The sequence below is a fragment of the Enhydra lutris genome, unplaced genomic scaffold (assembly GCF_002288905.1).
Source record: "Enhydra lutris kenyoni isolate GAN:26980312 unplaced genomic scaffold, ASM228890v2 scaffoldscaffold54, whole genome shotgun sequence".
NCBI lineage: Eukaryota > Metazoa > Chordata > Mammalia > Carnivora > Mustelidae > Enhydra > Enhydra lutris.
In genome coordinates, this window is record NW_019154138.1 from 9,652,774 (window position 1) to 9,667,184 (window position 14,411).

The window sequence follows — 14,411 nt, forward strand, 5'->3', positions numbered from 1 at the left end:
CTGGTGTTCTCTGGAAAACAGGGCTACTGTTATCCCAGGCTTGGAACCCCGTGGTTCCAAGCCCTAGGAGTGTCCATCAATGGGACGCTTGTTAAAGCCAGACTCCAAGCCCCGCCCCAAACCTGGGGCCTCTGATCCTCAGCGTGCGGGGCTGGGGAATCTGCACTTTCGTGAGCTCCCTGGCTTGGTTTTGACCCACGGGCAAGTTTGGGCAACTCTGATATGAACTTCTAGAAGAGCAGTTGTGGTGGTGGGGCAGGTCTGGGCATCAGCCTACTAAGTATGTTGGAGAGGTGCCTGGTTGCAAAGGGTTAACTCCAAGCCGACCAGACCAGGTCCTGTCCACTCAACTTCCACCTCCGTCCTCAGAGGAAATGCGTTTTCCAGGAGCCTGGACTGGGCCAGTGGTGACTCGTGGCTCGACACGGATGGCAGAGGAAGTGACTCAGGCCTCCGCAGGGAGAAAGTGAGCCACAGGTCCTCTGCCCAGTGCCCCCTCCCCAACCAAGAGGATGGGCAGGGCTGGGTCTGATGGGAACCAGAGCTCCTTCTCCTGGGCCCAGCCAGTACTGGGGGTGGGTGGGGGAGTGTGGGCTTAGGCAAGCCCTGGCCACCCTCTGCTCTGACTGTGTCCTGGGGACCTTGGGATGGTGGCCCTCATTGTGTTAAGCTGGGTTAGACCGTTCTGTTCCCTGTGTGTGTTTACGGAAGGCCTGAAGTCAAGGGCAGCTGCTCCAGCAGGGGAGGTGGGAGGGGAATCTCTCCTGGGGGACTTGGTCCTCAGACCCTCTCTCCCAGGCTGGAGCTGTCGGCACCTGCCAGTGGTCTTGGCTGCCCCCTCATTCTTAGCTCCTTTTCTTTGGGAGACCTCCCAAAGTGGGGGGAGGATGCATGTCTAGGACCTCTGCCAGGGGTTCTCTAGGGTGAGATGCAGGTCTGTGTCTTGGCTCCTTCTGGGGTGATCTTGGATCGGCTAACCCTTCCCTAGCCTCAGTTTCCTCATCCATAAAATGGCAAAGCAGTGAGACCAGCCTCACAGAGTGGCTCTGGGGATTTCACATGATGCTCCTGCTGGGATCATCGGGGTGCTGCCGTTAGAGTCCCCCTCTCAGCGGCACCCTGGCCTTGGCCCAGTGCTATGTGAGGTCTGATCTTGCCTGCGCACCAATGGTTGGTTTTAAGGGTCTTAGACAGCCGAGGCCTGTCCTGCTCTGATAGTCTGTGGCTCAGCGACAAGGGACAGGATTCTGCCCTTGCAGTCTGTGTCGAGGTCCACGTATGGGCCCCTGGCTCCTGGTTCTGGGGTTCAGCCTCCAGAGCACAGGACCTCTCCCTCCTTGGCTGAGCCACATGGGGGGTTCCCGGGGTGGTGCCCAGGGCATTCTGCAGCCCTGTTGGAGGTGCTGGGAGAGTGTGGTCCCCATCAGGGATGCTGACTGCATCTGAGTTGGCTGTAGGGGGGGGGTTGTGTGTATGGGGTTTGGGGGTGGCTGACCTTCCCTCCCCCCACCCCCCAACCACAGGCAGGAGATGGAGGAAAGGAAGAGGGTGCCACGAGAGTGGGCAGGGTTCTCTGAGGTGTGAAATGGGCTGGGAAGGTGCCAAGCAGACTAGCCGGGCAGTGCCCTCCCCCTTCCCGGTAAGGGCTGGGATCTTCTCTTTGTCCCCGGCCCTGCTCTCCCGCCCCTCAGAGGGTTCTGAGCAGCCTCACATCAGGGCTGCAAGGATGGAGGTTTTCGGGGTGGGGTTCCAAGCTTCCCATTGCGCTCCCGGAAGGGAAGTTTCATGCTCTAAGAATTTCCCGTCAAGGTGCTCTGGAGGCTGAGCTGGCCAGGACCACAAGGCAGGGGGCCCGGAGAGCGGGAGGGGAGGGAGTAGGACCCTGTGACAGTCCCTGGGGTGCTGACGTAGGGGCAGGCATAAGCCAGTCAGAAAGTACACAGAGATATTTAGCTGACACCTAGGATGCCGACTGCATGCGTGGCCGTGTTCTAAGTCCTTTACAAGTATCACTTCATGTACAGATGTGGCAAGTGAGGCCCAGAGAGGGTGAGGAACTAGCCCAAGGACACGCAGCTAACAAGCAGGAGAAGCTGGAGTTGAACACAGGCAGTCTGACCCCAGAGTCCAATCCACAGCCTAAGAGCCGGTTAAAGGAAGCCAGGCAGACCCTCCCCCTCAAATCCCAAGAATGCCCTTGGGGACAGAGTGATCCACCTTGGAGTGGCTGTTGAAACAGCCAGGGTAGAGTGGAGATGGGCCTGCAAGGGTCAGAGTCATGCAGTTGGTCATCTGTGTTGGAATCCCCTTCGCGGGACTTCATGCAACCTCGCTTGTACCCCTCCGGTGACTGGAAGGTCACTTCTTTGTCTGGGCCTTTTTTACTCTCAAAGCTCAATCCAGGAGGGTTGTTGCAAAAATGGTTGACTCTGCCCTGTCCAGGGCCCTTGTTTACCAACAGGGGTAGCTTACTTTGAAGGCCAGTGGGCCACAGAAGCACATGGAGTTTTGACCAGCTGCATCCTTGCTTGCCGTGTGATGTCAGGAAGCCATTGGTCCTCTCTGGGCCTTGAATCCAGATACTATAAAATGGAGCATTTGGACCAAGTCCCTAAGTGATCTGTCAGCTACAAGTTCATAAGTGTAGAGCAATGGTTGCAGAGAGGGGGGCTGCCTGGAGGAGGTGACATTTGGATGAGGGATCAGAGGTAGCTAGCAGCAGGGACTGGCAGGAGGGGTTGAAAAGAAGAGGGTCCAGGAGGACTATGTCTCTGTCTCCAGAGGCTGGGTTTCCTTCTGTTGGTCTGAGGTGACAGGACGTGGTTACAAAAAGGACCAAAATGCTCAGAGAGGACAGAGTGAAACCTTAAAATTGCAACCTGAGTGACAGGGACCGTTCCCTAAAACACTTTCAAAGCCTTCTTCTAAGGGGTCATGTGACGCCACAGAGGCAAGCTGATGAGTCAAGCTGACCAATGACTGGACTGACATGGGCCTGGAAATTGGGCTTCCGTTATGCATGGTGGGACATAGGAGACTGGCTCTAGCTTCAGGGGGTCAAGTTAGTTCAAGGAAGGAGACAATGAGCTCCTGCCTGGGTCCCCCATCCCTTTAATGCAACCCTCCAATATTCTGTCCAAAAGCCACCTCTTCCTGGAAGCCCCCTTTGGCTTCCTCTAAACAGAGACTGCTCGTGCAGTACCCAGGTCTCCAACTTCCCTTTACCTGGCTTGTGGCAGATGATGGCACATATTGCCACAGCCCCACACAGTTCCCTGTGAACTGAAGAAGGCTGCATGGGTGTCGGTGCCTCATTCAGTCATGGGGCCGGCTGGCCGTGGCCACTCTCTCCAAGGGGCGGGCATGCAGTTGCCTGCAAGGCACCACAGTCCTGACCAGGCAGGGAAAGCCCTGGCCTCTGGAATAATCTTGAGCAGGTCATTTAACCCCTTGGGCTTCTGATTCCCTGTTTGGGAAAGGCGCCAACAGGAGGGCCAACTTCACAGGGTTGAAGTGACAACGAATAAGGTACAGGAGTATGGTGGGAGAGCACAGGCTGGCAGACTGGTGTTCAGCTAATGGAGGCCATGGGGGGGCCAGAAGTGCCCACTCTATGCTGGGGTGGGACTGGGAGGGGGAAACCAGACTTCCCCCCACTTCCGCCACACTGACAGTGTCTCCCTATCAGATTGGAACACACCTCTGCCTTTTTCCAGCTGTGGTTGGGAGGAGGAGTTGGGGGCAGCTAGGAACTGGCCCTCCCTGGTGGTCAGGACAGGAAGCACCCTTCTCCACCGCTCCCTGCAGGGGGCGCTGCGGGAGCGCTGATCCTTCATTTCATTCACGGGTCCAACTGCTCAGCCTTTGTCCAGCAACCCCCATGCACTAAGCTGGGTCCAGAGAGATGGACCAGGAGCTGCCTCGTTAGCTGAGGAGGGAATGAACCATCCTGCACTGCCTGGGGGACAGAGGCGGCCCTGGCCAGTGGTGGGAAGCAAAGGAGGCCAGGACTGACTATAGAGGGAGTTGGGGAAGTCTTCCCGAAGGAGGTATTCTCTGAGCTGGGTCTTGGGGATGATGACGGTGAGGTTCCTGGAGGGGAACCCGAAGATCCACCCTTTTCCTGGAGGGGCAGGATGGTGGGGGTGGTTCCAGCTGGTGCTGTGGAGCCTTGCCCACCAGATTCTAGCCAAGATGACCCCAGCACTGCTGGGTCTAGAGGCAAGTACTATTATTTGTCCTATTTTCTGTGATTTGCGCTGGGTCACGCAGCATGTGTGAGAAGGAGCCAGGACTTGAACTTGGCTGGGCTCCAGATGGCCGCTGCCCTTTGATGATCAGCTTCTGGCAGCTCTGGGGAGACCCATGGGCTATTTCCACACTTGCTTCCCTACCTCACATCCCACACCAGAGATACACTGGCCTCCCTCTCTGCAGGGCTGGCCCAACCGCCTTGCAGATCTGGCCCCGTGCTAACACTTCTGGCCTCTTTCAGGCGCTGACTTCTCAGGGTGACCTTGGGGTGGAAGATGGCCGCCCAAGTGCTGCAGCAGACGGTACTGTTCTCGCTAGGTCTGCTCTTCCTGGTTCAAGGTAGGCGATCTCAGGGATGCCCCGGGACTGTTGTGACTTACATTACAGCACTCCCATCTGTAGGACAGCTGCCAGCATATCCACTAATCCCTTTGGGCAGGCACAGGACTTTAGACGCAGCTTAGCAAGTATATGGTATCTTGTAGAAAAAGGCATCCCTTCTTTATGGGGATGCAGCCCCACAGTGCACAGCTTGGGGTTGGGAGCATGGACTGGGTTTTGGCCTCACTCAGCTCTGCAGCCAGAGCATCCTTGTGCAGTGCACAGCCTGCATAACAGTCTATGGCAGACATGGCCTCATGAAGTAGTTTATTGCTATTGAAATGTTTTTTGCCTTTGAAATTATTGTTAATTTTTAGTTCTTGTCATAATTCAAAGCTGGTAATTTGTGAGTAGGGCACATTTACATTTTTGCAGATCTTTGAGGTATAGGCCCTTGGAACGTGCTGGATCTCAGGTGCTGGGATCCAGTATTCTGGGCCCAAGGTCTAAACCCCTCTCCTGCCCCCTGGCTGCTCCCTGCCCCAGAGTCCCATCTGTAGTCTTTATCTCCTCAGGTACCCATGGTGGGGGCCCCCATGAAGACTTCCGTTTCTGTGGCCAGAGGAACCAGACACAGAAGAGCAGCCTCCATTACAAGCAGACGTCAGAGCTGCACATCTCCATCAAGAACTCAGAGGGAGCCCTCACAATCCACGCTCCCTTCCCAGCGGTGCTCCCAGCCTCCCAGCTCTTCCCTGAGCCCAGGGGCCTCTACCACTTCTGCCTGTACTGGAACCACCACGCGGGGACTCTGCAACTCCACTATGGCAAGAGCAACTTCTTGCTGAGTAACCAAGCCTCTGGACTCCTGTGCTTCCGGCACAAAAAGGAGAGCCTGGGTCCAGGCCCCCCACTGCTTGCCACCTCTGTCACCTCCTGGTGGAGCCCCCAGAACACCAGTCTGCCCAGTGCTGCCGGCTTCACCTTCTCCTTCCACAGTAAGGCAACTTCTGGGCAGGAGCAACTTGGACAAAGGCCGGGAGGCCGGGCAGTGAACTGGGTCTGTGTGATAGGTCACGACCTTGGGCTTTGTTCCCAGGCAGTGGGGAGCCACTGAAGGTGTCTGAGAGGGGAGTGGTGTGATTCAAGGTGTGCTTCAGGAAGGTTTGTGGAAAGGTAGGGGTGAAGGCAGAGGGGCGAAGTCCCATCCAGAGGCTGCAGGGTAGGTCCAGGTGAAGGAAGATGAGGCCTGCCCAGGATGGGAGCAGAAAGTGTGGAAAGATGGGACTGGGTGTCAGAAGCCAGAGGCCCCATGAAACCCCTCACCCTCACAGCCCTCCCGGGGTAGGCCCTCCCAGCTCCAGGTGTGTAGACAGAAGGGCACCTGGGCAGGTGTGTCCCAGCCGGCCTTGCTGGGGCTAGAGTTGCTGGAGGGTCCCGTGTGGCAGAGCCCTCATCTGGCTGGCTTCTGGGTGACCTTGGGGGGTTCACCACTGTCTTGGAGGCTCAGTTTCAGTCTCTGTAAAACTGGGGAGAGAGGCCTTCACAGTCACCAGAGGGTTAAATGGGAGTAGGATGGGTGTGGCCGGCATCTAGCTCCTGGTTAACAGCCTCTGTCTGTCCCCTGTTCCAGATCCTCCCCAGAAGGCTTCCCACAATGCCTCGGTGGACATGTGCGAGCTGAAAAAGGACCTCGAGCAGCTCAGCCAGCTTCTGAGGCACCCTGGAAAGATCTCGAGGAGGCCCTCGTCCACCCCCGCCAGCCAGTAAGTGTGGTCCCCCAGACCCGGATGTGGCAGGGCAGTGACCTGGAGTGGGAGGCGCAATGGAGACTTCTCCTGGGACCGGAATGTTCCCCTCGTCTTTCCACCTCCTAGGGAGGAATCAAAATCCAGCCCCGCAGGACAAACCCCTGACCTTTGTAAAAACAAATATCACCATCCCCAGACAGCCACCCAAGCCCTCTTCCCCACCAAAAAAGGAAGAACCGATGGGCCCATTTGAGAGCTTGACAGACTAAGGCCCGAAGATGGGTAGGGCTGCTCCATGGCCACAGAGCGGGTCAGTCCAGGCACAGCTGGGCCTGGAACCTGGTGCTCGGAATCGCCCCCCTTTCCTGTTTGCTCTGTCATTTCAGCTTCCTCTCACCCCCCCGCCCCCACTCACCCACAGGCCTTCTCTGTCCCAAGCCAGCACTGTCCTAGGGCTGTTTTCTCTCCTGTCCCCTCCCTGCTGCCCCCTGACCCTCCTTCCCCCATCTCAGTCTGTCTCTTTTCCTGTGTCTCCGCCGAGATTCCCCGTCTCGCTCCATCTTCCTGCCCGCCAGGATCAACCTCCCCGCCCCTTCTCCCCCTGCCAGGAGGCTGCAGAGCCTGGAGTCGAAGCTGACCTCTGTGAAGTTCCCTGGGGACACACTGTCCTTTGAGGAGGATCTGGTCAACGCCACAGTGTGGAAGCTGCAGCCCACCGCCAGCCTTGAGGGCCTGCACATCCACTCTAGGCGCGAGGTCAGGGGTCAGGGGCCAGGCTGGCCGGGGCTGGAAGCAGACATGGAAGCATGAACACACCCCTCCCCAGGGGCCTCTGGGAGCCAGATCTGTGCTGACAAGGAAGGTCTTGGGCCCAGGGAATACCCTGGGAGTGGCTGCCCCGCAGCACAGGACCCTTCCTGGCAGAGTGGTGGGGATGGGGTGGGGTGGGGTGAATGGCATCAGAGGCTCCCACTGTACCCCCCGTGTGAACAGAAGACCCCAAGACACCTGTGTGTGCATGTCAGTCTTGAGACTGCCCCTTGCGTGGGCCTGTTAGTCAGGAGCCACCACGCTGCCCCCATCCTCCCCACCCCGGGTAGCCCAGATGGCAAAGCAGTCTCCCAGGCCTGTTTGCCCCCGGAACCCTGGGCTCAACCCACCAGGCTTCCCAGCCAGCACTGGAGCCAAGAAAAGGAGGGCTTCCAGGAGGAGGCAGGCTTCAAGATGGCAGCGCCTGGGAAGGTGTTAGGGGCATGGGTAGGTAGAGGCCTCAGAGCCCACCTCTGGCTGAGCTTCACGGGGATTCTGGTCTGTAGGAGGGACAGAGCGAGATCCAAGAGTACTCCGTGCTACTGCCCGGCACGCTCTTCCAGAAGACCAAAGGCCGGAGAGGGGAGGCCGAAAAGAGACTCCTCCTGGTGGACTTCAGCAGTCAAGCTCTGTTCCAGGTGGGGAGCCCCAGGGAAAGCAGTTTCTGTCTGATGGGGAGGTAGAAGGCAGGCATAGAGCCAAGCCCCCTCATCCAGAAGTCAGAACCTTTCCTTGTAAGGTCAGAAATGGAACTGTGACGTGCGAATCTCCCCAGGAGAATGCTAAATTATGTTGTTTTCGCTACAGTGTAAATGACTCCATGTGCGAGAATTGTTGCCAGAGGGAGACTCAGCATCTCAGAGCAATGTGTGGGGGAGAGACAGGAGTCTAGAAAAACCAGGGGATGTCTGGGCCTTCTCAGCCTTGAGCCCTCACACCCTTCCTCTCCTCCCCCATCTCATGTATCTAGGACAAGAATTCCAGTCAAGTGTTGGGTGAGAAGGTCTTGGGTATTGTCGTGCAGAACACCAAAGTAGCCAACCTCTCGGAGCCCGTGGTGCTTACCTTCCAGCACCAGCCACAGCCGGTGAGTGCAGGCAAACCCGCCAAGGAGACAAGGGCCCCTGCTTATCTTTTCTGCCCTGCTTTCTGAGCCTCTTGTCTTTAACAAAATGATCAGCTGGCTGAGGACCTCAGCCGGTCAGGTCCACACAAGATGGTGGCCTGACACTGACTTCCTCTGCTTGGCCCAGAAAGGAGCAGGCTATAATGGGGTCCACTCTTCTTTCTTGCCCCTACAGAAAAATGTGACTCTCCAGTGCGTATTCTGGGTGGAAGACCCAACGTGTGAGTGTGGAGGGTTCTCTGAGCTGGGTGGATATCTGGAGGAGAAAGGGGGTCCTGGAGAGTGGAGGAGATGGGGTTAATCAGGGAGGGCTTCCTGGAGAAAGTGGGCTTTGAGTCCTGAGGGATTTGCCTTGATCAGAGCATCACGGAACCCTTCCACAGTGAGCGGCCTGGGGAGCTGGAGTGATGCTGGGTGTGAGACCAACCGGAGAGAGACGCAGACATCCTGCCACTGCAACCACCTGACGTACTTTGCAGTGCTGATGGTGAGTGGTCCCCTTCCTGCCCTGCAGCCATACCCTGGGTTGGCTTTGCCAGCCACCTTCCACAAATATGCCATTTGTTCCCCACACCAACCTCCAAGGTGTCTCCTGTTGCTGTCCTATTTTACAGATGGGGAAACCGGGGCTCAGAGAGCTTAAGCAATTTACCTAAGGTCACACAGCTAGCAAGCAAGAGAGCTGGTCACTAAAGACTTTGTTGCTCTTTATTCCCAAATCTGGGTGCATGATAAAAATGCAGATTCCTGGCCCTAACCTAGAATTCTGATTCCACAGGCTGAGGGAAGGGCACAAGTACGTTTCCAAAGAGCCCTCGAGGGGATACTGAGGCCCATTGTGGAGGGTCTCACAACGGACTTCAGTGTCCCCAAGATCACAGAAGCTTTGTGTCCTAGATTCAGTCTCCCAGAATCTTGGGACCCAGCTTCTGAGGATCAAAGTGGTCTTCCAAACGTCCCTGGGTGTGGGATGCTCACGCCGGTGTTGAGTTCTAGAAAAAAATGAGTGCCAGGCTGGAAAAGGGATTCTCTAGTGGAGAGTCCTTTTTTTTTTTTTTTTTTTTTTAAGATTTTACTTATTTATTTGAGAGAAAGAGAGAGTGAGAGCGCATGGGTGGAGAGAGGGGGAGAGGGAGAGGGAGAAGCCAGCTCCTCGCTGAGCTGGGAGCCCCATATGGGACTTATTCCCAGGACCCTGACATCATGACCTGAGCTGAAGGCAGACTCTTAACCGACTGAGCCACCCAGGTGCCCTCTAGTGGAGGGTTCTTGACTGTGCTGGGTGGGGGACCCTTTTGAGGAGTCCGTGAGAACTGTAGACCTCCTCCCCTTCCGAAGAATGCACTCACGGACCAGCCTCTGCTCAGCTCTGGGTGGTGGTGGTTCACAGATGCCCCAGGCCCCCCCGGGAGGCTCAGGTTGGCCTTCACCTGGGGCAATCCCTCAGTGTCAAGCTGGGGACACTGAGGCCAGCCCCCGCCTGTCTCGTGGACCCAGGTCGCCTCTGTGGAGGTAGATGCCGTACACAAACACTACCTGACCCTCGTCTCCTACGTGGGCTGTGTCATCTCTGCTCTGGCCTGCGTCCTCACCATTGCTGCCTACCTCTGCTCCAGGTAGGGCCTGGAGGAGGGGTGGGGGTAAGGCGGGGGTAGGGAGAACCTTCATTCTGGGCCCCTGAGCCGGGACCCCACAACCATGGAGACCCACCCTGGAGATCAGCTTGATTCAACCCAAAATGTGTGTGTGGTTGCAGGAAGGAGCCCTGGGAACTAAAGTCACTCGACCCCCCGGGGGCTGTGTCTCCTCAGATCCGTGGTGTTCGGATGACATGATACTTAAAAACTTTATTATCTCCCAACACTGAACACAGGGAGAGGTGACATAAAAATCTAGATTTCTGCCTTGGAAGAATCAGATGTATCACCCCTGGGGGCCCATAATAATAGGATGTTAACAATTATAATCATGGTTAACACCTTCTTGGAGCTTCCCACATGCTACCCACTGTTCTAAGTGATTTACATGCATGAAACCGGTTCAGTCCTCACAAGGGCCCTGTGAAAGAGTGCTCAGAGAGGGTAAGGGACTTGCCTGAGGCCACACAGCAAGGAAGGGGCAGAGGCAGGCGTACATCCGGTGTCTGATTTAAGGCCTGACCCCTGTGAGCATTCAAGTTTGACAAAGCCTACCCTGTCCCCCCCATGGAAGATTCTGTCATTCCACTTCTGTCATTTGGGTGTCTTGAGGAAGAAGGTGCCCACGGGAAGGCTTTGGTGGAGGAAGGAGCGCCTTCACCCCTCCTCACACTGGCTGCATGGACGGGTCTGGATGGTCAGCGCTGAGCTTGGTTGAAGTGGAGGTCCACCTGCAGCCTGGGCCTGGGTCCGTTTGCATGCAGGGGGGAAGCTCTAAATTCTGTGGGTGCGAGCACCTAGAGTGTGCTTACATGCTTGCACGTGCGAGGAAGGGGGGATGGAGTCGTGTGCTTGCGGGTACCTAAGTGACTGTGTTGTATGAGCCTGCAGCTGTGCACATGGTGGGGCTGGAGTGGTGACAGGGGACACCTGGCAGGCTCAGGGGAGGCCAGGGGGCAGTGGCCGAGCCCCCAGCCCTACCCATTGATCACAAGAGTGCCCAAGGACGGGGCCAGGGAACCTTAGGGACTGAGGCTTTACCTAATGAGGGGCGCTGTCCTCCCACTTCATAAACTTAATAGACGAGTGAACTGTGGGGGGAGGGAGCAGCCCAAGGCAGTAGCTGGTGGCAGGGGTGGGTGGGCGTGGCTATCCTGTCCTGCCCTCTGGCACAGGTGGTGGGTGGTGCTGGGCAGTGCACAGGAGGGGGCCCTTTGAGGAAATGCCAGCCGTGCCTCCCTGGGTTGGGTAGAGTCCTGAGGTGGGAGAGGTGCTGGGATGTGCTCAGAGACTTGCAAACCTGCAGACAGACAGACATACTGTCCTCCTCTCCCCCCGCAGTCAGTCTCACAGACACATGACTATGCAGACAGACAGGTGGCATGGATTCTCCAAAAACAGCAACAAATCCAAAGTCTTTTCCCTCCAGCTCTGGGAGCATCTGGTTGACTATAGTGGCTGGATTTGTCCTGCTTGCTCTCTCCGTGGCTAAATCTGTTGTTCAGTGTGCTCATGGAGCCCGAGCCTGTGGGTGCTGGCACACAGTAGGTGCACAGGGACCTGTGGGGAATGACCTGGCTGCAGCCATAGGGATGGGATAGAGAGTGTGTGTGTGTGTACCCTGGGAAGGCTGCCTGGAGGAGGAGTCCAGCCACCACCTTTCCAAGCTGCTCACCAGGGTGACCCCACCCCCTCTCATGTGTAGGAGGAAGCCTCGAGATTACACCATCAAAGTGCACATGAACCTGCTGTTGGCCGTATTCTTGCTGGACGTGAGCTTCCTGCTGAGTGAGCCAGTGGCCCTGACGGGCTCCGAGGCTGGCTGCCGTGCCAGTGCCATCTTCCTGCACTTCTCTCTGCTCGCCTGCCTCTGCTGGATGGGCCTTGAGGGCTATAACCTCTACCGACTGGTGGTTGAGGTCTTTGGCACCTATGTCCCTGGCTACCTGCTCAAGCTGAGCATCATGGGCTGGGGTAAGTTGGTAGAGGGCGCTGTTGGGCCCCCAGACCTGCCTCTCCTACTTAGTAAAACGCAGGCACCTGGTTCCACTTCTCTGCTTACCTCTCTGATTGTTCTCTCACTGTTTCCTTCACCCACCCATTCTCATTTGTTCTTGACCTTGGCTAGGTTAAGGTTCCCTTTAGGAAGATGAAGTGGTGAGCACTGCCCCAAGAAACACATATTCTCGGGGCGCCTGGGTGGCTCAGTGGGTTAAGCCTCTGCCTTTGGCTCAGGTCATGATCTCAGGAGCCTGGGATCGAGCCCCGCATTGGGCTCTCTGCTCAGCAGGGAGCCTGCTTCCCCTTCTCTCTCTGCCTGCCTCTCTGCCTAGTTGTGATCTCTCTGTCAAATAAATGAGTAAAATCTTTAAAAAAAAAAAAAAGAAAGAAACACATATTCTCCACATGGCTCACTCTTCTAAAAGGGGGTTTGCAGACAAAGATATTGTGTATGGATGTGCAGGTTGTGCACTGCTCAAAGGCACCCAGTTGGGGAAGGAGTGGGCTGTCATCCAGTCCTCCACTCACCTAATTCACCCAGGCTGGTGGTGGCTCTGTCTGTGGATCCTCTTAAGCTTATGTAGCAGATTCTGCATAGCTTTGGCATTTGTTCTTGGCCAAGACCACCCAATTTACCCATGGCCAAGACCTCTCAGTCAGATTTGGAGGCCCAGAGGGCACACCGCAAGTCCTTCTGGATGTTGCACCAGCCCTCCAAACCTCCCATATCCCTCACCCAACTTGCTGCTCCTCTGTGTTTCTCATCTGGCCCTTTCTTGGCTCACTCCATTGTTTTACATAAAATTCCTTCAGAGTTAGCTCTGTGTCAAGACCCCAGTGTTTGGTGGTGGGTGACCCTTTCTGGAGAGCTCTCCAGTTCCAGCCCATGGACAAGGTCAAGGCCCAGTGCAGACTCTGGAAGTCCCCCCTTCAGCTGTCCCCCACCCTCCCAGTCTGTGCCTCCCATCTCCCCTTCTGACATCCTGCCCCTCGGCAGGGAAATGTAGGCCCTTTCTCCCACGGCCCCCTGGGATGGTGGAAGGGGGAAGGTCAGGGGAGATAGGGCTCCCTATGGGAAACCCAAACTGGAGTGCGAGAAGGGGAGGGTCTGATCACAGAGGACCCACCTCAGATGGAGCAGAGCATAAGCCCGGGAGAAGGTCTTGCTGGAGGGCAGGGGAGGGGGCATGCCTCAGAGGGTGGGAGGCTGAGCTCCATGCTTTGCGGCCTGCAGGCTTCCCCATCTTCCTGGTGATGTTGGTGGCTCTTGTGGATGTGAACAACTATGGCCCCATTATCCTGGCTGTCCAGAGGACCCCACAGAGTGTCATCTACCCTTCCATGTGAGTGGCTGAGTGTGGCAGGGCTGGAACATGGGCCTTGTGGTTCAGGGGCCACAGAGCAGCCTGGGCTGAGGTCATGCCGGTTGGGGGGTTTCCTGGGCCCTGGGGCTGCTGGAGGTGCCAGCCTGGCGGTGGCTGGGGGGTCAGGGAGGGTGAAAACAGGCCCAGATTTGCCCGTCTCTCGCTGGTGACCTTGAGCCACACCTGGGTTTCTTGGCACGAGTGGGAATAGGCTGGAGAGGATGAAGGCACAGAGGAGAGCTGGAAAATAATGTCACCCCAGGAGTCCGCGGTGTCTCTGGGCACTCGGGCTCACTGAGGTGCCAGCCCTGCCATTGTGCGCTGAACCCTTGCCCCCAGGTGCTGGATCCGGGACTCGCTGGTCAACCATGTCACCAACCTGGGCCTCTTCAGCCTGGTGTTCCTGTTCAACACGGCCATGCTGGGCACCATGGTGGTGCAGATCCTGCGGCTGCGCCCCCACGCCCAGAAGTGGCCCCACGTGCTGACGCTGCTGGGTCTCAGCCTGGTCCTCGGTCTGCCCTGGGCTTTGGTCTTCTTCTCCTTCGCTTCCGGCACCTTCCAGCTTGTCGTCCTCTACTTCTTCAGCATCGTCACCTCCTTCCAAGGTAGGCATGGAGAAGACCCCACCGCTTGGCCCCCAGGCCCGGGGCCCACACGTGGGGCACAGGGCAGGGAGGATATGGACTCAAATCGAAGGCTTCCCTTCTCTAGGCCTCGGTCTTCCCAGCTGTAAAATGCCCCTCCCCGCCAGGCCATAGTTGACAAGTCTTTCTTGAGTACCTGCTCTGTGTCAGCCTTGTGTTAAGCCTTGGGGCTAACATTGTGAACTGGTTGGGTGAGGGCCTTCCTTCCATGGAGCTCATCTCCTGTGGGAAAGACCTGGGGTGACAAGCAAGCACGCAGCCCCTCTGAGAGGAGGGCAGTTCAAGTGAAGATGTGATGAAAAATCTGGGCTGGGCTGAGGCCTCTGTGGGAGACATTTGAAGACAACAGAAGGGTCCAGCCAGGGAGAGACCAAGGGCCATGTGACTCCATGTGTGAGCCTAGCCCGTGGGCCTTAGCATCATGGGGAGCTTGCTAGAAGTATAGGCTCTGATTGCCCCAGACTTGCTGAATCAGATCTGCATTGTAACAGATACCTGGG

At 56.9% G+C, this 14,411-nt stretch overlaps 1 protein-coding gene across 1 annotated transcript in view; it reads left to right on the forward strand.

The window, feature by feature from the left end:
• LOC111157359 (adhesion G protein-coupled receptor G1) overlaps window positions 1-14,411 on the forward strand; it is a 38,118-nt gene that overhangs the window by 21,765 nt on the left and 1,942 nt on the right. The window contains exons 2-13 of the mRNA XM_022518702.1: window positions 4,496-4,593; window positions 5,151-5,573; window positions 6,209-6,341; window positions 6,935-7,082; window positions 7,643-7,774; window positions 8,107-8,223; window positions 8,438-8,483; window positions 8,646-8,749; window positions 9,760-9,878; window positions 11,605-11,873; window positions 13,135-13,243; window positions 13,604-13,872. Of these exons, the coding sequence (XP_022374410.1) occupies window positions 4,530-4,593; window positions 5,151-5,573; window positions 6,209-6,341; window positions 6,935-7,082; window positions 7,643-7,774; window positions 8,107-8,223; window positions 8,438-8,483; window positions 8,646-8,749; window positions 9,760-9,878; window positions 11,605-11,873; window positions 13,135-13,243; window positions 13,604-13,872 (1,933 nt within the window). The 5' untranslated portion in view covers window positions 4,496-4,529. The remainder of the gene's footprint in view (window positions 1-4,495; window positions 4,594-5,150; window positions 5,574-6,208; window positions 6,342-6,934; window positions 7,083-7,642; window positions 7,775-8,106; window positions 8,224-8,437; window positions 8,484-8,645; window positions 8,750-9,759; window positions 9,879-11,604; window positions 11,874-13,134; window positions 13,244-13,603; window positions 13,873-14,411) is intronic.